Source organism: Urocampus carinirostris, chromosome 5 (assembly GCF_059441175.1).
Source record: "Urocampus carinirostris isolate Australia breed hairy pipefish chromosome 5, RoL_Ucar_1.0, whole genome shotgun sequence".
Taxonomy (NCBI): Eukaryota; Metazoa; Chordata; class Actinopteri; order Syngnathiformes; family Syngnathidae; genus Urocampus; species Urocampus carinirostris.
In genome coordinates, this window is record NC_142353.1 from 17,645,488 (window position 1) to 17,672,160 (window position 26,673).

A 26,673-nucleotide genomic window follows, 5' to 3' on the forward strand; every position below is an offset into this window, starting at 1 on the left:
CACAATAATGCAGACACGCTCTTATTCAGATTGCAAATCGTCCAATTAACAGGGTTGAATTAGTCCTTTTATATCAAAATGACTAATTTATGGAAACTCTTTTTCCTTATGTAATGCGTTTTCTCATTTTTAATGTATTATTCAAATATGTTTTTCTTCTTCTTTGTTACTGCAAATTATTTTCGTTCTTCAGGACAGAAACAAAATCTTCACGAGAACTCTGCCTAACTTAATAAACAAGCATCACAATAGAAGGTGGGTTTCTTTGGGACATTATTTTTTGTCCCCATGGAGAAAATGCCACAGTTGTATCTATCCCTCCGTATATTGCGTTATTCCATACCTTATCCAAACAAGTTATGAGGATAACACAGCAACAACGCATAGTTTTGGACGATGGGTGTCACTTTAACCACTTTCTGATTGCGAAGTGGCACAGGGAATTATTTTTTATTTACCGTAAAAAAATAAATGCAGAAATGTTTATTTGCTTCGCCACCAATCGAGTTATTCTCAAATGCCGTGCATTTGGGTTTAACTGTTTTCACTAGTCATGTAAACGTATTTTTCTGACCGGTTCCATAAACAGAATTCTGATGTCAATCTCACTACTCCCTGCGTGAAAGTGTATTCACTTTACGTGGATGGCAGATAACAAAATGGCTACCCTCTGATAAAGATAACAGACATTTTTTACTCATCAAAATATATTCCAGAAACACTAAAGAAACTTCAATGCTGTATTTGTGTTCTTTGCTTAAAATGCAAAGAATGTTTATTTGAGTTGAATTCTCCTTTTAAAAAAATGCCATTTATAGAAGTGACTTAACACAGGATCTTGCTAATGGGGTCCCTTGCAGGGCCAGCATAGAAATGTCTGCAACTTCCAACATCAACAACAAAAAGTGCAAATAATAAAAATCATGCCATCACATGTGGAATCAATAGCCGGGCAAAGACAAACACAAAAGAGATGACTGACATTCAGTCTGAGGTCTGACATTTGTAGCTTACAGTAGGGGGAAGGATCTTGTTTAGCCCAATCTCAGCTGGGCAATGAAAATCACTGAATTGAAATCTATTCACAGCTTAAAAGAAAAAGCCATTTAAAGGTTTTAATCCTTGGCAGCAAACAAAGGTTGAGGGTGGAGCAGAGCAGAAAGAGTCCCCTGACAACTCAGGATAACAATTCCACAGCTTCCAAAACCTCAGATGAAAAGTTCAGACTAATCAGAACGTTGTTGGCCATGGCCTCTTCCAAGCAGAGACTGTCCTGCTGGACCAGTCTGCTCTCGGACGTGGGACTGATGACGACAATGCGAGGTACGTCCTGCTGCTGTGTGGGCAGTTCACCGCTTGTTGCTCGACGCACACACAAAGAGTCGGCCGAATTGCTTTTGCAGCCAGGCGGTCTGTCGGAGACGTTTATGACCCTCTTCGAGTCTTTGTGGGTCAAACTGCGACTACGCCTCCTGGTAAGAACTAATAGGGGGAGAGTGGCGCTAGTGAGAGTGCTAGAAACCAGTTCACGGTCACAGTTGCAGGATGACTCCGTCATGGTGCATGGATGCTGGTGGTGGAAACAAATTAGGGGAACCAGAAAAACAAAACAGAAATAGACGTGCATGAGATGAAAGAACATGAGAGACATGCAATGAGAGAAACGGTGACTGTGGTTCCTCAAACTCACCTTCTCTGCTTTGTGGGTGGACTTACGCTGCGATGGCCGCCTGCAAGAGCTGCTTCTGCGGGACAAATTGTAGGATGACAAACTTCTGAAGGAATCGCCCGTTTTCCTGCCCATGGACTCCATCTCCACGTCTTTAGGAACCTGCCGTAAGGAAAACAACCCATTTAGTATACAAGATTACAAGAATCTGTTGCTAGCAGTGTTGGGACTTAAATGTTCCTAAAGAACACGTTCCTAGAATGCAATTACTTGCAACTTAATTGCCATTACTCCAATACTTATTAAAAGTGGATCATTAATTACAACATCCTCCGATCGTTAACGTTCTTCCCTTACATGATGAGACATACAACCCTCAATCCACCTAAACATTAATATAGTTGGCGTTTTATTTGTCTGCAAAGTACAACTGAATACTGTTACAGTGGCACTGTACGAACAGAGTACGAAAACGCTGAATTTCTCCTTATGGAGATGTGCTCCCTTGTGTATACAAGCATCTAAGCCATATTTAAAACAACTATAAAACAACATACTGAAATCAGGGTGTCAGTTTATTTGCGCACATTTGGTTATGAGTCGGCAGCACGGCGGCGCAGTGGTTAGCGCGTGTGCGGCACAGTTCTAAGGTCTTGGGAACCTCCTGTGTGGGTTCAAATCCAGCTACCGGACTTCTTGTGCGGAGTTTGTATGTTCTCCCCGTGCTTGCGTGGGTTTCCTCCGGGCACTTCGGTTTCCTCCCACATTCCAAAGACATGCATTTCAGGTGGATTGGCCGGTCCAAATTGTCCCTAGGTGTGAATGAGCAAGCGAGTTGTCTGTCCCTGTGTGCCCTGCGATTGGCTGGCAACCAGTTCAGGGTGTCCACTGCCCGATGATAGCTGGGATGGGCTCCAGCCCCCCCGCATCCCTACTGAGGATAAGCGGTGCAGATAATGAGATGAGATGAGATGGTTGTGAGTCACCTGAAACGAATGGTAGGCAGCGTGTGGAGATGTGCCATGGCTCATACAGGGACAACGAAATCAATCGGCTTAACGTAGGCCCAGAATTACAAGTAAAAGTGTGCTGAATTTTACTCTTTTTATTTGTAAAAATATTTTTGTAATTAACCATGCGTAGAGGAAAGGAATACATCTCGGACATCACTCAGAAATGGAGAAGGATATCTTTGAGTGGTTTAAAGCCCAGGGACATATTGGATATGGAGTGGTTTGTGAGCACTCCAGATTGCAAAAGCTAAGAAATATGAAGGTGTCATCGCTTCCACAGGTTAGTGTAAACATTTTTTATATATTTTGTTTTATGGCTATTTCAAAGCAGTTTTAGGGGATCGGCTTCTGTGCAAGAATATACAGTATTGTGTAACTTGTTACTTTCAGAGTAGTGTGCTACCTTTGGGTGTCAATAATTAGGGGGTTACTAGAATTACTTCAAAAATTAAGCAACTAGTAACTGTAAACTAACTACTGTTTTTCAGTAACGCGCCACACACTGGTTTCCAGAAACTCTGTGGTCTACCATGTCTGTCGGTTTGGACGAAATGCCAATGAAGTGAGTCCTGGATGCGGTGGACTGGCGACTGATGATGGAATCTCTGAAGGAGGACTCGCTGATGGACGAGGAGGAGATGCACTCCTTTCGAGGGGTGGGAGACAGAAATCTCAAGCAGGGGACTTTTTCTGCCAGAGTCATCCTGAAAAATAAAAAAGACAAAAGTAATTCAAGATTTTCCGTATGTATTAAAATTTCTTTATTTTTAGAAATGCTGCAAAAAGAGCAAGACAGCAACAAAAGTTTTGCAGGTGGTATTCAGTACTGACACTGCATAGGTGCAGGGAGCGTGCATGGCCCTTGTTCTGGGACCCTTTAAGGTCATTATCAAGATTATCAATAGTCTTACACCACTTATAGTAATGCTTTGATCTTTTAAAGTTGCCTTCTGTATAAATTAATTTTGATGTACCAATTTCTTTCTTGCGAGGCATGCTCTGCAATGGAAATTATACGTATGTAATCAAACTTAAGACTTAACGATTTATACTAGATTAAATAAAAGACAGAATTTATTGCTGAATCCCCTTTTAATGGTGCTAAATTTTACAGTGTATTCAGGAAATTCACCTTTTTTTCGTATTTCCTTTTTAAAATATTGTCTAAAATAGTTTTTGCGTTGTTTTTTTTCCAGAAAATATAATAAAAACATTTATCAATAATTTCATTTCAGTGGTAGACCTTAAAAAACTTAAACGTCCGAAATTCCTTTAAATCAGGGAGCCATGAAAGCAAACTTTTTTTTGTTTTTTTTGTTTTCAGTAAGAGCCATATCCTGTATTTGAAGATTAAATTCTACTCCTGCAGTCCATTTGATTAACTGTGCGACGTTTGATGATTTTAAAGAATATAGAAAATAAAGTGTGATCCTCTGCCCCATTTCCAGGACCAGATTGGAGACAGGACCCACTTGCGTTGCGTTTCTCACAAGTTTAATTCCAAGAAAGAGAAAGGGTTGCGCCCACGATCTGGTGGTTGCTGGACACGGGAAGCGGGTCGCTCGGAAAGCGGAAGTGGGACTTCCGTGGCAAATGATGGCAGTGTCGGGAACGGAAAACGGGTCAGTAGCCGGGACAGGAGAGCAAAAACGTGGTCGGGTCGGAAACGAGTCGTAAGCCAGGAGAGTAGAGTAGACGTGGTCGGGGACAAAAGAGGTCGAAAGCCGGGAAGGGAGAGTAGACGTGGTCAGGATCAAAAACGGGTCGAAGCCGGGCGACAGACGGGAGTAAAAAACAGGCGTGAGTCAGGGTCGAAAAAGGCTTGCGTAGTGTTAACTTAGGTTCGCAGACGGACCGACAAAAAGGGACAGATAGGAGTGAGTTTAAATAGGGACAGAGAGCCAATCAGAGTCCGAGGCAGTTGGCGCCAAAGGAGCGGTCACAGGTGAAGCATATCGGTAATCATGACACCCGTATGAAAGATGGGGTATACGGATCAAACAATCTAACCTGGGTTTAGGTCTGCGGATTAAAAGCCCGACCCAGTCCAAGCCCAACCAACTAGCTTGATTTGCAGGGCCGGGCCCAAAGCACATCCAATCTTTTAAATTTGTGGGGACTCAAGAATAAGAGTTAGTGTGTGATCAGTTCACAATTTGTTTATTAATTATATGAGTCCATTAGCGTGGAGGATGCTTCTTTTTATTATTTACTGGATTATGCCACACTACATTAAGTTTTATTTGTCATCTTTGTCCTACCAGGCTGCTTACCTGTATTTATTATGAACAATAGCATAGATGAACGGGTTGTAGACCGTGGAGGCTTTCGCTATGATAGCAGGAACAGACTTGGAATATGGTGACAAGATATTGGCATGCCTGGAAGAGCCAGAGAGATTCAACAAGATGAAAAATGTTTTTTTGTTGCAGATGCAAACGGTTAACACCAGTAGAGCATTAAAATATGTAGTCCACAAGCTCTAAGTTGACTTGATCTCTTGGTGTTTTGTTACATAATCAATGGGTCAGGCACGTTCAGGGATTATCTGAAAATGGAGTTTTAGACCATCTGTATGTTGTTGACTTCCTGTTGAACAAGCAGAAAACAGCTATCGAGTAATATTTTTATTTATTGTTCGCAAATTTTCAAAATATCATCTGTGTTGACCAAAAGTTGATTGAGCGGATAAAAAGCCTTGAGCAACTTTGTCATCTGATTCTCTGCATACATTGTTTTGGAAACGCTTGGCCCTGAAATTGCAAAACATTTACTGAGTTGTTTTGGGTTTAAGTAGTGCCATCTCGTGCTCAAAAATCAAACATCGTACATTAAAGAAAAAATTATTAAATATCATGCAAACATGCATGTTTTTAAATGTTTGTATGTCAAGAAATTTCTATTTGTTTTACATAACATAAGTCTCACCTGAAGGGAGCTGACATGACTTTCTGCCATATTGCTGCTAGGAGTACGCAAAAACCTCAAAAAGGATGGGCAAAAAAAGATAAGTAAAATGGTGTCTTTTGGTCACTTTGAATCTCCGTAGTTTGTATTCTTCCTTGTGCTTTGTAGCTTTGTAGTTTTTCAGTTGCATTTTCAATACAGTGACATCTTATGGGAAGAACACACCGTCCCTTTAATGTTTTTTGCTAACAGTGAACAAAATTCCAAATTGTTATACAGTTGTGAGTAAATTTATTTACATCCATTAAACCTCTGATATTTAATCTTGCAAACCAGTTCGTATTATTTGGCGCCTCTCAATAGTAATAAAAAGTTAATTCTTTAAAACAAAATTGATTCAGTGAATAAGCAAAAAAATAAATGAACTATCATTTAAACAAGCATTTTTATTTAAATACTTGTAGGTCGAGAAATAACTATTTATTTTATATAAAATGAACCTCAACCAAAGGAAACGGAAATAATGAGTTGGCATCTTGCTGCTATGGGTACCCCATAAATTCTAAGCAAAACAAAAGAGAAGTAAAATGGTCTGAGTCTATGTCGTTTGTATTCTTGCTTGTGCTTTTTAGCACTTGTTTTCGGTTTCACTATGCCACACAAAGACAACGCAAAGACATCTTGGGGTCGAATAATACACACTGTCCCTTTCATGAAATCCAGTTATTGTTCATCATCATCACAAAAAACGTTTTTATTATTTCAATTGAAAATACTTTGTATTAAATTGTTCAATGGTAATAGAAAAAATATAATCCTATATGAATTACTACAAATATTTATAAATGAGATAATGCCAACTATTATCTTCGTTATTATTTCTAGATATTTATTTTTTGGGATGATAATGATGAAAATAACAGTATAAGGATTATACATTCCCGCATTGATTCATTGTTCAATCAGAATACGTATTTTTTACTAATCTGCGTTGAGGTGTTTGAAAGCATTTCTTACCCGGCCCAGGAAATGAGAGTGACACAAGCGTACGGAGACCAGGACAGGACATAAACCACAATGACCACAAAGGCAATTTTGGCCAGCTTCCATTCGGTCCTGATCGATTTCTGCTGGATCAATGTGGATTTCCTCACTTGGGTGCCCAGTCTCTCCACCTCCCTGAAAAACACAGTGGCATGTAATTGGCACCTATTTTTTGCACTGTAAAGCATACACTTATCAATTTTTCAAATATAGGGTGCACTGGACTATAAGGGGCCTGGGATTAAAACTACATCGAGATCCATTGTCTTTGTTTGTGTATAACCATTGCACATTTTAAACCAGATCAGTGGTCTTGGGGGTAGGATGCCCGCGCTGAGACTGGGAGGTTACTGGTTTGAGCCTCGGCTAGGTCATACCTAAGACTCACAAGTACCTCCCTGCTTGACGCTCAGCATTGGGGGTTGAAATTGGGGGGTTTTGTCACGTAATGACTCGCAAAGAGATGTTGCGGGTGTAATGAGGGGGGCGGGAATCCCCTCCCCTGTATCAATCTCCCAGAAAGAGTCAAAAAATGTGAATGTGTCCTTGACTTGACACCTTCCATGAGGGGGATATGGCTCAGGTATGTATTTATATATATATATATATATCTATAAATATATATATATATATATATATATATATATATATATATATATATATATATATATATATATAAAAAAACCATTGCAAATTTAGAATACTTATTTATACACTATTTTATATCAGATTGATTCGTCGAAAAATATAAAAAAATCACAAAAACTTGCATGCATTTGGGCGGTGAGGGCGCCGAAATCTTAATCACTAGACCACCAGTGGTACAGATAACATATGATAAGGCATTCAATTCAATCTCATTCTCACACTATTTTTACGGTGCCAGAAAAAAATGTTAGAGAAGGCAGGAGACAGAAAGTCGTCCTGAAAGATATAAATAACCGCAAAGAAGCACGATCAAGTGAATGTTATGATGAATCAGACTTTGAGTTCTTTTTTGTTACAAAAATGTTTTTATGTATGTATTTATTTAAATTCTGTGTTTAAAGGGACGTTGTTTCTCAAGCTTTTTTTTTAAGTTATACAGTAGGGTGTACACTTTTTACACCAGTTATTCTCCCGATATTTAATCTACTAAACCTTTAAAGGGACCGCGGGTATTATCTAGCGCCTCCTAGTGGTAAGCAAAACTTCATTAAGTAAAGAAAAACAATACTGGTTTAAATAATCAGAAAAATTACAGGAACCATTATATTAACTTGCAATTGTTCAAATACTAGGTCTAGAAATTTGTATTTATTTTGCATGACGTGAACCTCACCCAGAGGGAGCTGACATGATTGTCCACCATCTTGCTGGTAAGGGTACCCCATTAAACAAAAACCTTATGAAAAGCTAGGCAAAAATTGAAAAGAAAAATGGTGCAGTTCGGTCACTTTCAGCCTCCGTAGTTAGGATTCTTCCTTGTGCTTTGTAGCACTCGTTTTTGGTTGCACTATATCAGCTGTCTCAAATGTGGTGCCCATGGGCACCAGGTAGCCCCCTAAAAGCGCCTTAGTAGCCAATGAACTGTTTCTGAAAATAGCACACCAGTGAAGGCTCAGTGATTTTCTAGGAAATGTGATTTCTAGCTAGAATGTCAAATTATTAAAATGATCTGTGTCTTTAAAATCAATGTTTTAGTGGTCGATTGTGCTTATTTTAACCTTACTTCTAATAATTACAACCTAGTAATCACATAATAATAACATTGTAACAACATAGTAATAACAGTTACAAAAAAGTAGCTCTTAGGCTAAAAAAAGTTGGCAACCCCTTAAATACAGAGCTACTGTATTGGTCAAATATTACACAGTGCTTCTTCAGCATTACCAAAAATACATAAAGGTTTTTTGTCTCTTTGTTGTGTATTTGTTATATACTTATCCCAAAATATTAGTTTTGGGTACTTGGCTGGGGAAAAAAAGTAGAAGACCAAAATTGTTTCGCAGTCCCAATTCCACAAATTCACTCGCTTGTCAATTTTTTGCTCAAAAAGCAAAAATGGACTTTGCGGTGGTGTTGGGGTTTTGGCCACCTCACCTGCTTGTCTTCCTGACAGCCAGAAACATGAAGAGGTAACAGTAGGAGACGATGAGCAGAGGGATGAAGAAGACAAAGCAGCAAAGCATCATGGTGTAGCTCCTGTTTGCTGCCGTGTACGTCACATAATCCCAAGTGCATGATGTCATCAGACCCTCGGGGATGTAAGAACCTAACGCAGAGCAAACCAAAAACAAGTATTTATGATGAATTAAATGCATTTTTTAAACAACCAAAAAGCTATTTCCCAACAGATATGGTATTACTTGCAAAATGGGAGTCCAAAGTTGAATATAACTCAGTTTTGTTTTCTTTAAAGCCCTAGTTTGTAATATTTGACCACTAGATGGCACTGTATGTTCCAATGCGAATGAAAACCAGTGCCGAGAGCAAGACAGACAAACAAGGTGGCGACTACTAGGTATGGATTTTCACCATGTAAAAGAAATATATATTTCTCAACTTATGATTTTTCTTAATAAAAATTAACTTCGGTATGATAGTTCATGTATTTATTCCTAGTATAAAAAAATATTTTTTGTACCACTAGGAGGCACTAAAAATGACCCACTGTCCCTTTAACCATACATTTAAAGCTGTGCTGCAAATTACTAAAAAAAATGGAGTCCACGCTTTATCATTAAGTAATTCTGTTCAGGCTTTTTACGAGATTTCTGGATGATAATTTCGCCACAGATTATTTAGACAGTTCTTCAAGCCTAATAACTATCATTTTTGGCAACAGGACCGTTCCAGGGCAGTGGAAGGCAAATTACGGCCAGTGGGCTTTATGCTGCCCTTCAGGCATTTTCATCCGGCCCGCCAAATGAAAATGTTAAAAATATAATGATAATATGCGTACAAAAGTGTTCTAAAAAAAAAAAAAAGTACTACTAATGATTTTTGTTGATTTGGTGCAACTCTTGTCCCCAGTGTAACAAACATTTACATAGCTGGCCACATTTTTCTTTCATTGCTATCTTTATTATATTTTTATTTTACTTATCAATATGTAGCCTCATTTTTATTTAGCCTTCCATCCATTTGACTTTGAAAGCTCTGCTGTGAATTTAGAGTTGTGAAACATGGCAATAGATATATATTATTACTCATCCCGTGTGTCAGAGATTATGTGCTTACATTGAGGCAAATTATTTTCTCACAGCCACTCATTTATTTTGCTATTTGGAAAAAATGTTGCGAGTGGTAGCCATTTGCCAACAGAGGTAAGATCTCAAGCCCAAAACCGGCTCCTCTCTCGCTGCCTTTTTCTTAAGTTATCCACCCATCATTGTTCTTTTTTGTCTCGCCGCCTCTCTCCCTCTTAAAGTGCTGCAAGAGATTCTCAAGGACATACGGCTGCCCGATTATTAACCCTGTCAAATGAAGGACGGCATAAACATTTTCTCAGTCAATGATGGAAAATAGTCAGTTAATGTAACCTCTGCAAACACATGAATATAAAAGATCTCATCTCATCTCATTAGTCGTACCGCTTATCCTCATTAGGGTCGCGGGGGTGCTGGAGCCCATCCCAGCCATCTCCGGGCAGTGGGCAGGGTACACCCTGAACTGGTTGCCAGCCAATCGCAGGGCACACGGGGACAGACAACTCATTCGCTCATTCACACCTAGGGACAATTTGAACCGGCCAATTCACCTGAAATGCATGTTTTTGGAACGTGGGAGGAAACCGGAGTGCCCGGAGGAAACCCACGCAGGCACGGGGAGAACATACAAACTCCGCACAGGAAGTCTGGAGCTGGATTTGAACCCACGACAGGTTCCCATGAAATGAATATAAAAGATGTTAATGTTTATACTTGTCCAAGACACACCACAGGAAGTAGTGACCCGACGTCCGACATGGTTAAGGGATCCGTGAACCCTGAATGTATTTGTTTATATATTTATAAACCTTACTACAAACCATTTATTTTTTAAAAGAAACATTGTATTTTCATCCATCTAGTTAATTATACATTTAAATGAATATAGGGTGGCACAGCGGATGGGTGGTTAGCGCGCAGACCCACGATGCAGAGGTTCGGGTTTCAAGTCCAGGTCCCACAGCCTCCCCGTGTGGGGTTTGCATGTTCTCACCCGTGTGGGTTTCCTCCGAGCATTACTGTTTTCTCCCACATTCCCAAAACATGCATGTCAGGTTAATTGGCGGATCCAAATTATCCCTAGGTGTGAATGAGCAAGTGAGTTGTCTGTCTCTGTGTGTCCTGGGACTGCCTGGCAACCAGTTCAGGGTGTCCCCTGCCCATTGCCCGAAGATAGCTGGGATTGGCTCCAGCACCCCCGCAAGCCCAACGAGGATAAGCGGTGCAGATAATGGATGGATAGACAAATGCATACACCAAAATTTATGAAACGCAAAGATCATTACAGGACAAGAAGCCTTTCAGCCTTTAATATGTTTGTGCTCGTTCCTGCAAAGTTTTACAGATATTGATCGATATTCAGTGTATCAGCCAAGCGGAATTAACATGTTTGATGTGATGTTGGACGATGAAGATTGCAGTGAGAGACTCACTCCATCCGACGAGAGGGGCCAGACTCCAGGCCAGCGAGTATAACCAGACAGAGACGATAGCCACTGTTGTCCTCCTCTTGGAGCTCCACTGGATGTTCTGCAGCGGCTTGGTGATCACAAGGTAGCGGTCGATGGAGATGGCCAGCAGGTTGATCATTGAGGCAATGCCGAACAAGGCACCGCAGAATGCGTACATCTTACAACCTGATGAGTTTAACACTCGTGAATTTTCAGTACGTTACAGGCCATGTCAGATGCAGGTAGAAGTAGGAATTACCCATCTCTCCAAAGATCCATTCCTTGTAGAGGCAGTTGATAAAGAAGATGGGCGACTGTGTGAAGGCCATGAGGAAGTCACTTACTGCGAGGTTCATGATGAAGTAGTTGGGCAGGCTGCGGAGCTTTTTGTTGCTATACACAAACAAAAAAATTATAACAGTAATCCCTCACTGAATCGTAATTTACTTTGTGCGGTTTCGCTACTTCGTACATTTTAATCATGCATTGTTTTCGGCATTCTGATTGGTTAAACAGTCACCCGCCCCTTTTCTGCCTTCGTGTAGATAACTGTGCGTATATAACATTGTGGTCGAAGTTGTACACATACTTAAGATAGATTCACGAACTGACATTACATTTGTGTAAATTTTTTCAATGTCGAGTTTCTCTAAAAGCCATCATGTCAAAATAGAGATCCTGACCAACAAAAACAACTGCAGCTGGTCCTAAAAGGCAAAGGAAAATGCTTTCTATCGCCGAAAGGGTTGGATTTCTCGAAATGCTAAAGAAGGGCGAAATAATTTTCAAACCACGTTTATGTTTTCAAACACAGTCCACAAGATGGGAAAAAATATTATCTGAAGTAAAAAGGCCGTGTCCTGAAATAATTTCCCTCCCGTTTCGTAATTAGTGCAATATAGCAGCAAAAATATTTTCAAAATAGTAATGCCTGGGTGGTAAGTGTTTATCCCCACGATGAGGAGGTCCAGGGTTCAATTCCAACTACAGTGGCCCTCCTGTGTGTAGTTTGCATGTTCTCCCCAAGCCTGTGTGGGTTTCCTCCTACTTTCACAAAACATCCATGTCAGGTTGATTTTCCATGGATTCCATGTTGGTGACTTTATAGTTGTTGAGTGTATAAAAGGTTAAAATCATTTGTATTTTATGGGTATTTTTGTAGCCCTGAAATCTTTTTAAACTATGCTTCCTGCGTTTTTCAGGGATGATGTGTTATTAGCGTTTCGTTTAAAAACATTTATTCTTGTGTTTCATAGTATACTTGTTGTTGCACTCAAAAGTAAATTGTTCAATTGACATTTTGTCGTGTCATGTGTTTTTCAAAGAGTCTAGGTTGCTTTGACTTTAAAGTTCAAAGTTCACTGTCTAGCAAAAGAATTAATGCAATTATAGTTTCGTAAAATAACAGATTTTATAATTAATATTAATTCATTTTGTGCATAGTGTTACATTGTTGTTGGTAATATACAGATTGAAGGGTTAGAGACTTATTGTGATTAAGGGCTATACAAATAAAAATGACTTGACTTGACTTGACTTCCCAAAACGTGTTTTTTTAACTTGTTTTCTTATTTTTCTTGCTTTTACCTATTTATTCCTTTTTCTTTTATTTTTTGTCCTTTTGTTTCTTTCCTACCTTTTTTTATCATTTTTCTAGCCTTCTTATTTTTTCTCCCTTTTTTCTTCTTATTTTGTTTCATTTTCCTTAGCTATTTACTGCTTTTTTCTTGTTTTCTTTCCCTTTTTTGCTTTGTTATCCCTGTTTATTTTTTCTTTGTGCATAATGTTACATATCAATTTGTAATAGAAGATTAAAGCAACAAAAAATCTGGAGAGCTGTGAGAGCCGGTTATCTAAAAAGAGCTAGAATTCCCATCACTATTTTCCAAGTGCAACACTATGTCACACCAACTAAATAGAAAGCCAATAACCCAAACAATATGTCTAAAGCTCATGTTTAAACCCTTATCTATATTTATGTTCTTTCATTATAATGTTTTGGTTATTCAGAACCAGGAACACGTGCCTGCCAAATAGTGAGCCACAGGGTGACAGCTGGACACATATTTGCGCAGAGTGAAGTAGTGGAAAAGCGAGTGTTGAGATGAAAATTGGATTAGTGTCATTCTGGGTTAGGCGTTGCTCGTTCTGATGGCCAGCGGGACAATTTGGATCAGCATCTAGAGCTTGTGTCAGCCAGAACTGCTTGCTGCCACTTTTGAGTGATGGTGATTTTCAGCATCAGTCAGATCTCCGTGCTAAAGTGCTTACCAAAAAGTGATAATGGATAATTAGAATGTTAAATTATTATATGAAAAGTTGTTTGATATTGAAGTGGCAATAGTTGTTTTTATAGCCCTTTACAGACAATAGTTTATCTTTGCCAAGTAATGAGCTCATTGAGAAGGTTATCATTATCATCATTATTATTGTCATCACCCCTAAGAATAGGAGAGGTGGTGATAATTATCTTGTTTGGGATCTAACTATGACTGTATATTTGTTTTTGTTTTTTGTCTGATTGATTGTTTGATTGTTTGTTCACATGTCTGCCCACCCAAAAAAAGGGGGAGGAGTGAATACATGACCACCATCTTTCACAGGCAGTCAGGTAGGTTACTCTAGATGTGGAAAAATGCCCTCAAAAAGCTGACGTGTCACGTTTGGTTTTGTTGACTCAGCATTCTTTCCAGAAACACATTCCCCCCTTTCCGACCAAAACAACATGGAATATCAGTGCGATCTTTTACAGCAGTCAGGTACAGTGGGTTACCGCAGGTGTGAAAACGAACATCTTTAGCTTTGCTGACTATCAGCTTTTCCAGAAAAACATTCTACTCCCCCAAACCAAGAACAAGTTTGGCCAGGATCACAATCTTTCATTAGCAATCAGGTAGGTCAATGTAGAGGTGAAACTGCTGAAAATAAAACCTGACCCCACACAACCAAAAAACAAGTCAAGTCTGGGTTATTTGTATACTGTAACCCTTGATCACAAGGAGTCTCAAAGGACTACACAGACCACAGACTATTGCAAAATACAGATTATTATAATACCATCTCCTGATCTTAAACCTACATGAGGGCAACAAAAAACTCAAAAACCTCAGCATGAGGAAAAAGAGAAGGGACCGCACATGAGGTAATCCCCCTTCCAGGGTGACCAGACTGGAATGGAAGTTGCATTACAAACAATACAATGAAAAATAAAATAGAAATAATTAAAGTATAATATAAAATCAAAATCAAATCAAAAGGATGACTAGGTTTCAATGGATCTAGCATTAACAAACAATACATACATATTGTCAACATGAAATACAGGTCATTAATAAGCACTCAAAGATAAACAAAATGAACACGTAAATAAAGACTTAAACTGGAAAATGAGATTAAAAAATGGCAGGATAAATAGGCTAAATATTTACAAAGTAGTTGTTGGAGACTGGCCTAAATTTTACATGCAATTTTCTTTCGGAATAACAGTGCAATAAAAGGTAGTGCAATAACATATAGCAGAACCAAAATACCCAAATAAGTCGATAAATAAGGTATGAATACCCATTTTTTAATACAACTTGTACGACACATTTTTCCCAGCCGTGTTTAGTGCGCTGATATGCCAAGTGTATCTGCATTGTCGTTGTATGCATCGTTTTGTTTCAGATTTCCAATGCATTAACGCCATAGACACAGATCACGATATACCGGTCAGAGCTTAGGTAAGAGAAAATATAATTGAGGTCACCTGAATCAATGCAATGGACTAAGGAGAGCACATTATCTCACCATGTATGTTCCCATGCAAGTTTAAACGCGTGTGCGTTTTTGTGTGCATGTGCATGTTTGTGTGTGTGCATCGCATTATCCAACTCGTCCAATCAGGGCAAAGGCCCGTGCTGTGCATCACAAGACAATGCATCACTATATGGAAAGTACAGTTTGTACCTACATATTCTATACTACCTGTTTCTATGCACTGGTCAGACATTTTACACACGTGATCAAGACAACTATAATCAAATCGTTTTAATCTAAGTGGGTTAGCAATCGGGAGACAAAATATGAAGGCTCTTGATGAGATCACACACACCCATGCACCTTCTGACCCATTTCCTCTTCCAGGAACCTGTTCTCATGGCAGGGAACAGGACACCTTTTCTGGTCTAAATATTCAATTCTGTATTGAACAGTCAGGATCAATATCAAACTCATATTCTGTGGTTCACAAAAGCAAGTTACATACTTTGCAAAACCCACATTGCATTTTTGTATGTTGCAAAGGACCCTGACAAATATTTCTTGAAGAGCAAGGTTTTGTTCCAAATTCCTTCTCGTCAAGTCATATTATTTATAATTTGCACAGCCCTTAATCACAAAAAAGCGGCACAGACCACCCATTTCACATAAAAAGGTTATGAAAACCTCTACATTCTTGTGATCACCCCTTGAAATGTGTGACCAATTTATAATAAGTCGGGCTTTAAAGCAGGAGTCACCAAATATTTTAATTTGAGAGCTACTTTTTTGTTAGCGATTAACACAAAGGGATAGCAGTTTGATACTGTTGGAATATTGAAATATGTCACTGCATTTATTTTGTTCATGATTGTATAATTCCGTCTTTCTCTTTTAATGATTATAAAACTTTGTATGTTTCCAGTGTGCCCTGTGTTTTGTAGCCAGATGTGTCCTTGAGCATTATTCTGTCATACCTGATAGAACCAGTTTAGGCAGAGGCTCGTTTAAAAGTGCATACATACCAGACATTTTGTTTCAGCTGCTTGACCACCGTTTCAGTATAAAAGTGAATGTCAGCCACTTTTTTACTTTGAAGATTTAATCTGCTACAGTCATTGTTTGTAACTTATCTGTGTCCAGAGTATAATACATTCGAAGGAACTGCTTATCTCTCCTTCCTTTATTGAAATACAACGTACATTCTCACCACCCAGAATTTAACTGAAAAAATAAGTAATTCCTCAACATTACTCATGCAGGTTTCAGATCAGGGTTCTAATAATTGTGGCCTTTTGCAGTCCTTTGACACTTAATGTGTTTAAGAGCTATATAGATAAATGTTACTTTATTGTAGTTAAACAAAATCTAGATTAGCCTTTTATATCGTAGGAAATAATGGAAAAGTCAATACAAATATATAAAAGGTGAACTGGCTTTATCATTCACTGAATAAATATTGCACAATAAAAAGGCAGTTGCAATCCGGTCATGATTACGGATGTGTAACACCTGTGCCCGCTCATTTGGCACCAACCCCTGCGGGCTCTGATTGGCTCCCTGTCCCTATTTAAACCCAGACCAATCCCCTGTTGTCAGTCCGTCTGCGAACCTCTGTTTGTATACAAGGCAAGCCTTTTTCGACCGTGACTCCCGCCTATCCCGGTTATTGCTCCTGTTTGTCTCCGGCTACTACCTGTTTTGATCCCGACCACGTCTGCTCTCCTGTCCCGGCTTACAACGCATTTTTGATCCAGACTACGTCTACTCTCCCGTCCTGGCTTACGACTCATTTTCGACCCTGACCACGCTTTGCTCTCCCAGTCCCGGCTACCAAACAGTTTTTCCGTCCCTGACACTGCCATCACTCACTACGCAAGATCACCTTCCATGCTCGGATCACAATCCGAGTGCGAGAGCGACTTGCTTCCCGGGTCCAGCGAACACCAGATCGTGGACGCAGCCTTTCCTCTGTCTTTCAATAAAACTTTTGGTAAACATTACACAATTGGGTCCTGTTTCCGTTCTGGTCCTGACAAATCCATTTATCTACTTGAGACCATTTAAAAAGGAATGATAGAGTGTAAAAATATTTGGATTATTACATAAAGTAACCCCAAATCCTCTTTTGGACGGCTGCTCTTCTGATATGTGCCCTCCACGCGGGCAAGGAAAAACTAAAGTATAACTAAATTCATTCACGGGGTCAACAATTTAAAAACAAGATATGTTATATCACTGAAACGAGAATTACCACGTTAGGTGGATTCTACATAACGTGACACTGCTTAATATTTAACCACTAGATGTTGCTTAGTGTAGTTCAACACAAAACCAGTGCTACAATGCACAAAAAAGAACGCAAACTACAGAGACTCACGTTTACCAAACTGCCCCACTTTTCTCTTAATTCTTTTGCCCAGTATTTCATGGGGTTTTTGTTTTTTTGTGGGTAACTGTAGCAGCAAGATGGCGGACAATCATGTCACTTTCCTCAAGGTGAGCCTCAAGTTATGTCAAATAAATACAAATTTCTTGAGCTAGTATTGAGAAAAATGCTCATAAAATGAATGTTCATGTATTTTGCTTAATATTCTTACATATATTGTCTTTTTCTTTAACGATTGCAAGTTTTTTTGACCAATGGAAGGCTTTAAATACGACAAAATGTCCCTTAATATTTCAAGCATGCTTTTGTTCCAACTGCTCTTTTTTTTAAACTATAATACAGGGTTCAGTTCTGTTACTTCATGTTTGTGCCAATTCTGTGTTAGGCGGATTTTAGCCTAAATGTGCTTCAAACCAGTGTTCCGAACAAAAAGTGTGCAGAATAAAAAAACATAATTTCGAGAATGAGACGTATTTTTTCTACCCTATACGATCCGACATTTAAAGAAGAAGACTACCCACTGTGGAAGAAGATGACACTGGTCTCCATTGTATACAAAGAAACCGCTCATGTTCAGCATGCTTGGAGTGCACCGTACCACAGCAATATTTAGAATTTCATGCGCTCAGGATGTGAAGTACTGTACATGCAAAAGTGCGGACAATGTATCTTTTAATTTGCAAAGCCGATCCTCTTTTTAACAAGGAGGAATATTAAGTAACTGCAAAAAAACGTAACGAAAAAAACCTGACCCATGACAAGTGTTTCCTTCCACATTAGGTTACAAAACAGATTATGTTTCAGCAGTGGGGGACAGTGGAGTTTACACCTAAGCCTGAACTCCAGTTTGTATCTGTGATGTGTCATTCGGTTCGTTCACGCATTCTGTGTTGTTGACTTTGAATTAGTTGAGTATAAACAAGGTTAGAATTGTTTTGTATTTTATTCATATCTATATCTATCTATCTATCTATCTATCTATATATATATATATATATATATATATATATATATATATATATATATATATATATAGATATAGATATATAGATATAGATATATATATATCTATATATATATCTATATCTATCTATATCTATATCTATCTATATCTATATCTATCTATATCTATCTCTATATATATATATATTTAAAAAAATCTCATTTGTTTATTTTTTCCAAGCTGTTACTTTTTTCTTTTAGTTCTCTATTTACTTTTTTCCTACATTTCTTTCTTTTCTTTTTTTTCTGGCTTTTTTCTAAATTTTTCCTTCTTTTTTTCTCTTCCTTTTGTTTTTTTTTCTCTTAGCTTTTCACTACTTTTCCATTTTGGTATTTTTTTTATTTTTTGTTCTATTCCCCCCTTCCTTTAAGTCATTTTGTGCATAATTTTACATATTATTTCGTCATGTTGGGATTACAGAAGCAAAAGCAACCCGAAGAGCCGTTTAGGACCCGAAAGAGTGAGTCCTTCCTTTTAGTGAGTCGAGCCGAGGAAGCCGGTTCCCGACAAACTCTTCTAACTTTACTCAACTTTGTTCTACTTTGACTCGTCTTCAAAATACCGCATTTAGGACACAACGTCAGGGGATCCTTTTATTTTTACCTTCATGCACTGTAACTTTGGCTTAAGTCGCTTTTTAATTAGTAATTTTGAGCCCTCATTTTTGTGCGCTGGCTAGATTTTCTTGTGCGCTGAGAATGTGCGAGTAGTGCGCAATTGCGCACGTGCAGCTTAAGGGAACACTGGTCATTAAAGAAGGTTTTGTGGTCAGATGAGACCAAAATATAACTTTTTGGTCATAATTCCACTAAGCGTGTTTGGAGGAAGAAGAATGAAGAGTAAAATTCGAAGAACACCATCCCAACTGTGAAGTGTGGGGGTGGTATCATCATGGTTAGGGGGTGTTTTTCTGCACATGGCGACAGGACGAGTGCACTGCATTAAAGATAGGATGACTGGGGCCGTGTATTGTGAAAGTTTGGAGAACAACCTCCTTCCCTCATTTATAGAAAATTCAAGATGGGTCGTGGCTGGGTCTTCCAACACGACAACGAGTGGCTCCGTAAGAAGCATATCAAGGTTTTAGCATTGTCCAGCCAGAGCCATGTTCGAAATAAAAGTAAGAAAAAAAGCTTGGGAAAAAAAGAAGAAAAAAAGCAGGTCCTCTAACATCATAACCTCCTCACAGATGCCTACCATATAATTGGGCTGACATATAAGTTCCTGTTGAGCCTTTCCTGCACTCAGGTTTTATGTGAAAACTAGGCTTAGAAGTTCACTGTCTCAGGACCTTTTGGAAGCCTTCATGCTAATGTACACTGAAAAGGAAATTCTCAGGTCTACAGTCAATAACTTGTCTGAACATATTTGCAGAGACCAGTGCTTTGCTTAGGAAGATTTTGATGTTTAAGGTAGCCTACTGAAAATATGTGTCGTGTAGCTACTTGATAAGAAGTAGGTTTTCATCTATAACAGAATCTTATAAAATTTTTATTTGCATTAAAATTGTGACGTGTTTTCTTTTAACTTATCAAAATACAACAGATTTTTTTTCCCAATAAAAATGCATCATAAGAGCTCGCTGCTGTTCCATTCATTCGAATTCTTCCTCCATAGCTAAGTAGGCCAGGTGTGGGTATAAGGGCTGAAAAGGGGCACACTCCGGCCCTGCACCCTGGTGTTATTTTACCTAAAAGTCCTGATGCGCTGTTTAAGGCGAATTGTAAAATACAAATTTAATGAAATATAACTTTTGTGTCTTTTCAGAGGTGTAAAGCTTTAGCTCCTTTCTTTATAAAATGAATTAAATATATTAGCGACCTTTTCATATATTTAGGTAAACATTTTGATTGGAGGAAATTTGCACAAAATGAAAATGCTTGTCGACTAGTGATCCCAAGAGCCAAGAAGAGATCCGCAGGTTCGAGAGCGTTCTCTATTCGGGCCCCGATGTTGTGGAATGCTCTTCCCCCTGAGATTCGATCTGCAACCTCAGTTGAACTGTTTAAGTCTAGGCTTAAAACACACTTCTATTCTACAGCTTATGAATGACCTATTTTTCCTGTTGACGGTGTTGACGAAAGTCTACTTTCCCGTTCCAAACGCCAGCTTGATGACCTCATACCAGTCGACTTATAGATTTTTCTTATAATTAATACATTTGAAAAATTATATCCAACTGTGGACGCCGTACAGCAATTTTTGTACGGCATTTTTTAAAAAAACTTGACTTATGTCAGTCTCATCTGGTCTTGCCCATTTCAGCTCCGAACCGAATCCTCTACGTCACTGGTACGTCCACAACGACTATGTACCTTCCTAATATTGTCACGGTACACTTGCAAATCTTATCCCCTTTTTAGCATTTACCTTTTGCACGTATTGTGGCAGATAAAGCTTAATATGTGCAAAAACGTCACGTTATAGCCGTTTATGTATATTTCCAAGTCGTTTGTGTTGTAACACAAAGAAATAATGGGACTCTTTCTAAGGCAAATATGCTGGATGGATTGAATCGTCACCAAAAGGTCCTCATCTTCTGACAGTCCTCAGGAGATACAACCTAGACAGGAAGCAGCTGCTGGCCTTCTACCACTCATCCATGCTGAGCTACTGTGTGTCCAAATTGTACGGGAGCTGCGTTGAGACGGACAGAGGGTGGCAACAGAGGACAGTGAAATCAGCACAGCACAGCACACCATTTCTTGCCCTCGCTCCTCCATGAAGAACATCTACCTGTCGGTGCCTTAGCATAGCCCAAAACATCATTAAGGACAGGTTACATCCAGGTGCCCAGCTCTTTTACCTGTTGCCTGTGGAAAGTGCTACAGGTGCATCAGAGTGAGGAACAGCTTCTTCCACCCAGAACTCCCATCTACAGCGTTTATGAGCATTATGTTCTATACCACAGCCACAGAAAATGTGTACATATTTATTATATATCATTAATACATGTTTTTTTGTGTGCTAGGAACACGATTCTTGACATGCTTTGAGAAGCATGGATTCTTTTGTTTTACTTGCCCTGAAAGGAGAAGCCCTCCAACTTCGTCATACTTGTTTAATGACAATAAAGACCATTCATTTGTTCATTTCTTATTCAATGCCCTGTGTAAAAAAGATGTGAAAGTTGCTGCTAGTAGATTCTGGCAATGAGACAGTTTTCAGCCATGTAAGGAAAGTACATATAAAGTATAGGAAAACAATGGGAACTGATCTTCTGACACCTTTGTTACAAATCAAACTAAATTGTGACAGCTTGTGTTACAGAGTAAAACCATCTGTGGAACAAATGAAGTCTGACAAATCCAGCCCCACTAAATTTTCTTTTGTTTGATCTAGTAGAAAACGAGCTAAGAAAGATGCTGAAAAATTGTCCGTGTTTATTTGGTAAATAAAATAAACTTGTTAATTCGAAATACCATTCTATTTTGGTCTACACAAACTGTCTGTGGGTAAATAGGTTTACTATCACTTTATAAACAAAACTGCACTCATTAAAAGGGAAGCAGTTGGATGGGTATGACGGGAACGGCTTACCTGTAGAAGGCGAACATGACGAGCGCGTTTCCGGCCACGCCCAGTGTGCCAATCACCAGGACGAAGCCGGCCACCACATAATGCGCGTGGTCCGGTACGTCCACCTTGTGGAAGAAGCTGCCCCGGACGTGTTCGCTCTCGGCCTCCATGCTGTCAGCGGCCCGCTTCATGGTCGGCCTCTTGCACCGCCACCTCCATGATGCGAGCAAAGTTGCAAATCCATGTCCACACGTGGTCTAAAGGATGAGAACAAAGGTCTTCACATTAGTGCTAGTGATGACCTCCCTCGGCGTGCCTTCACACCAGCTGTGCTCTTCTCTCTCTCATACTCTCTCTTTTTTTCTCTTATCCTCTGCCCTCCTCCCATCAGCTCTATTTCCCCGTCTCTTACTCCCCCCCGGGCCTGCCTTTATGTCACCCGGCCCGGCCCTGAGCCCTTACTCGCCCACTCCTCTCCTCCCCGGCAGATGCTTACGCAACAGCCATCGCGATTATGATCAACAAGACTCTCCCGGATTGAGTCGTCATCGCATGGCACAAGCATGTTTAAAGCACATGCGACTAATTGGCGAGTCCTAATTATTCAGCTTGACTTCTGCTTTCGCTATAATGCACAAGCCACACGTACACTTTCTGTGTGTCTGCGACTAGCAATGCATTTGACCTTTTTACCCTCCGTCCGACTACTTTGACAGATTTCGGGAAACTTTGTTGCAAATGCTACAACGGAGTGATAGAGCTGTGTTATGTATTATTTTTATCCGTCTTAATTTATTAAAATTATTAGTGCATTTAACCATCATCGCTTTCATACTCCCCTATACTACCGTTTTATGTGTTAGAACGGTGGTCAGTAACCACCGGGTCTCGGATTGGTACCGGACCATGTGTAGTTTGCCGCATGGAAAGAAAAATTAGTTACTTTTTACCTAAAGTTGTTTTACTGGCACTGCTACGTTTCAGACTAATATTGAGATGGAGCTCTGTAGTGGTACATTTGAATTAAAATTTGTGTTTCACACAGGATGGCGCAGTTGCTTGTCGGATGGTGCAACTGTCACGATGGAAACAAGTACAAGTATTCCCCGCATGCTGAAGATACAGTGAAGGATGAATAGACTGAATTAAATTGAATTGTCTTTGTTGTCATTGATATCAACATTCTGAAACATTGTATGCAACGAGATTTGACATGGGACTCCAGGATAAACATGTAATGAAGAGAAAAATAAGGCAAAAGACTGTCAGAATAAGCAAAACGTGAGAGAGACTGGCCCAAGTTATAATAATAGTGCAATGAAAGAATAGTGCATCATCACAGTAGTGCAACAAACTAAACTTTTGCGCGTATAGCCTATCCACGTGGAGAATGGTCAACTACTAGAACGTAAACAAATTTGTTGCAATTGAAAAACCTTTGGCAACGCAATTGGAGGATGCATGCATCCTTAAGTCAGGAACACAACACTGTGACTACATACCACCAACAAACCTTTCACGGAATTATTTAGTGAGTAAGTATTTTTAATAACTTGGCACGTAGATCGAATTTACAGTTTGGATTAAACATTAGGATAGTAACCAAAGTGTGTTGTTTTTAGCATGTCCACCTCACAGTTCAGAGGACCCAGGTTCAATTGCCGGCTACTAGCTTCCTTGTAGGCATTTTCTCCTCGTGCCCTCGGGCAATCTGGTTTCCACCAGAGTTCCAAAGACATGGTTGTATTGGGCACAGTGCCCCTGCGATCCTCCTTAGAATAAGACTGATTTAATAAGCGGTTCAGAAAATGAAGACATGTGATTTTTTTTTGTGATGTTACGATGACATCCAAATGTCCCGCATTATTGCACTGTGGATTTATGGTCATTATTATCATTACTATTATTATTAGTAATGTTCTTATTATAAATGTTATCATTGTTGTTATTGTATTCATTATTTTAGGAATAAGTACAAACATGTCTTGTGTTTTTGCCATTGGGACACTCTACTGGTGCATGGTAGAGAAAAGGTTGCCGACCATTGCCTTAAACTGCCGCTTTGCTGCCCTTAAAAAAATATTTAGGAAAAAATTTATACCGCTTTTTGAAATTAAGTGGTGGAGTAAATCGCTTGAAATGGTTTAAGATTGTTTCACTCTTTTCTAGTCTGGCAGCAATGCACTTTCACATATGCGAGATAGCAGGGGGCACCTGTGGCTGCTTGGTGCTGTAGTAGCCGTGGCAGTTCATTGCTTTTTATGGTCCTTGAAACGCCAATAAAGAGAGATGAAGGGAGAGGGAGATGAAGAATGAATGCACAGCTTAGACAAAAAGTAAGCTGACGTGAGCTGCGTGAGTATTAATCTGCACACTGTGTATGCACGTGGCCCAATGCAATAAAACATGACATCACTCTCCACATGCTTAAGTTATGTTTAGGGGCCTGTATGACGACAAAAATGTCTACTTCATAACTCCACTTGTGGCAGATGTGTCCAGGGATTATTTGTCCACTCACATTTACTCCAACGTCACAGATATGTAAGGTACAATACGGATTAGTGTTCATCTGGAACATTTGCTAGAAGTTGCAAGTTGATGGCAAGCATATTTAACCAGTGGTTTACATTTTGAACAAGTGGAACCTTGAACATGTTAAGTAAATAATTTGATGTTTTTTATTCTGTTTTTAGGACAAGAAAGACTGCTTAGATTTATTTTGTTTCTGTAATATAAAGGGAGGGAATGAGAAGTAAAATTTTTATTCAGTTTTTACCAAGAGAAACCTCCAAAGTTTGCTGAAGATTCAAGAGATGTTCGTTATTTTGGGTTCACTGTTTGATGTTTTGACTGCTACTTTGCGCTGACCGAGATTTAATAAAAATAAAGAGCTCGGGGGAAGAACTTTTAGAAAATGTTGGAATTTCCAATCCAAGGGATTGGTACAGTCCTCTCTTGTTCTCCTTGCAAGTTAATTATCCATTGATGATTTCCCTCCTCATTTTGAGTGTCTACTAAACAAGTGGTTTTCTTCTGGTCTGACTTCAGGACCCACCATACCATCCTGATTACAAACTGAGACTCATATTAGGAAAAGCTTAAGGTTCCAGCTTTAATATGAAAGTTAAAGGCACAGTGAGTATTATTTGACCACTAGTGTTTGCTGTATTCAGTTGTGTGACTGAAAATGAGTGCTACAACATCACAAGGAAGAATACAAACTACAGAGACACAGGGACCAAACACCACAAATTTTTCACTAATTTCTTTGCCCAGCCCTTCAAGACAAAAGAAAAAAAACATAAAAGGAAGATAAGATTGTAGGAAAGAAAGATCAAAGGAAGGAACGAGCGAAGGGAATAAGAAGGAAAGAAAGATGAGAAAAAATAGAGAAAAGGAAAAGAAAAAAGAAAAGAAATAAAGGAAAAGAAAACAAAGAGATTTTGAAATCTTATTTTGCAAAAGGGAATTAAAAAAAAAAACAATGTTTGAGACTTCTTGTGATTAATAGCTATCCAAATAAACATATATATGAAAACCCCAATTTGGCCCAATCTCATCCAGACCTTAGTTCTGGCAGCCCCCCAAAACAAACCAAGAAAAGGGCAATAATTGGTAGTAGGATAGGTTTCCCCAATATCAGTAGAAATAAGCAGAAATAATACTTCTTTTATTTTCAAATTTTATGTTTCACTGTTTCTTATAGCAATTTGTGTTTTAAAATAAAATAGCTGTATATGTGGCTTCTAATTTGACATATTGTGCAACTGAAATGCACCATATTATAACAAACTGTCCAAAGAGATCAGGATGCCTACATGTTTTACAATACAATTTCTCATCTGACTTAAATTAAGGTATCGAAAGCCGTTTTTGGCCTTGCATTGGATCCATCTTTTGTGACTGCTGGTGACCTTTTGTCGACGGAAAAAGTCACCCAATGGTGTCAGCTTGACGCTCTGGACAATGGAGGTCAGAGGTTTGCGCGTCACCAAGTGGATGAACATGAGGAAGCGGCTGATCTCTGCTGGTGTGAATGTCCACTTCAGGCATTGCAATATGCAGCGCTTGTCTTTTGTGCACAGTGTCAGCAGACTAATTACTATTGAGCGCTGGGAACGGGACAACCCGCCTGAAGGCAATCGATACGGTGACCTGTCAGAGAAGTGAAACACTGTATCAGACAAGTGAAATAGAGTAAAACTTCATTGAACACTCATTCTAAAGAAGTAAGCAGTGAAATACATGGGTGGCTTAGTGGGGATTTCAGATCTATCACAGTTACTTAAAATTGCTGAAAATACGATTGATGTTTCAAAATTCAGTACTGTAAATGACACTTTAATTTAGATACAATACTCAAAAATGTAATTTTTATAGTCATCCTCCAGCCCTATAAGACAGTATACAAGGTACATCAAATATTATGGTTGATCATTTTCAAGATTGTCCTTCATAAATCATGGATTATTCTGATCAGCAATGTCAATTAATCATATCTTATAGCAGACATTCAAGGGAGGATCATTATACATAGCGATATTTGAGAAGTGAACTGATTTTGATAGGATTTAAAAAAACTGTGCAATAAATACTTCAACAAATGTAGGCAGGTTCATAAATTTGGGCACCCAAACAGAAAAATGACTTGGAATAAATATTTATTAGATGCCCCTTTTGCAGCAAATAACAGCCTCTATGGCTTCCAATGAGGGTCTGAATTCTGGTTGAAGTTATTGTTCTTTG

General features: G+C 39.0%; 1 protein-coding gene across 1 annotated transcript; it reads right to left on the bottom strand.

Moving 5' to 3' along the window:
- Window positions 1-741: 741 nt before the first annotated feature.
- LOC148365650 (melanopsin-A-like) lies at window positions 742-22,311 on the bottom strand. Its single transcript, XM_088336037.1, has 9 exons — window positions 21,946-22,311; window positions 11,535-11,668; window positions 11,258-11,461; window positions 8,716-8,887; window positions 6,607-6,768; window positions 4,956-5,063; window positions 3,212-3,386; window positions 1,691-1,831; window positions 742-1,570 (listed from the first exon to the last, which is right to left on the bottom strand). Exons 1-9 carry the CDS (start codon window positions 22,113-22,115, stop codon window positions 1,178-1,180), a joined length of 1,659 nt encoding a protein of 552 aa, XP_088192163.1. The 5' UTR covers window positions 22,116-22,311; the 3' UTR covers window positions 742-1,177.
- Between the last annotated feature and the right edge of the window lie 4,362 nt (window positions 22,312-26,673).

Bases quoted from the DNA above. Each gene is read 5' to 3' on its own strand.
- LOC148365650 (XM_088336037.1), bottom strand. From the start codon at position 22,115: ATGAAGCGGGCCGCTGACAGCATGGAGGCCGAGAGCGAACACGTCCGG. The intron at 1,832-3,211 runs GTAGACCACAGA...TCCTTACGGCAG, and splicing joins CGTCCAAACCGACAGACATG to GTTCCTAAAGACGTGGAGAT. The intron at 1,571-1,690 runs GTGAGTTTGAGG...TTCCACCACCAG, and splicing joins CCACCCACAAAGCAGAGAAG to CATCCATGCACCATGACGGA.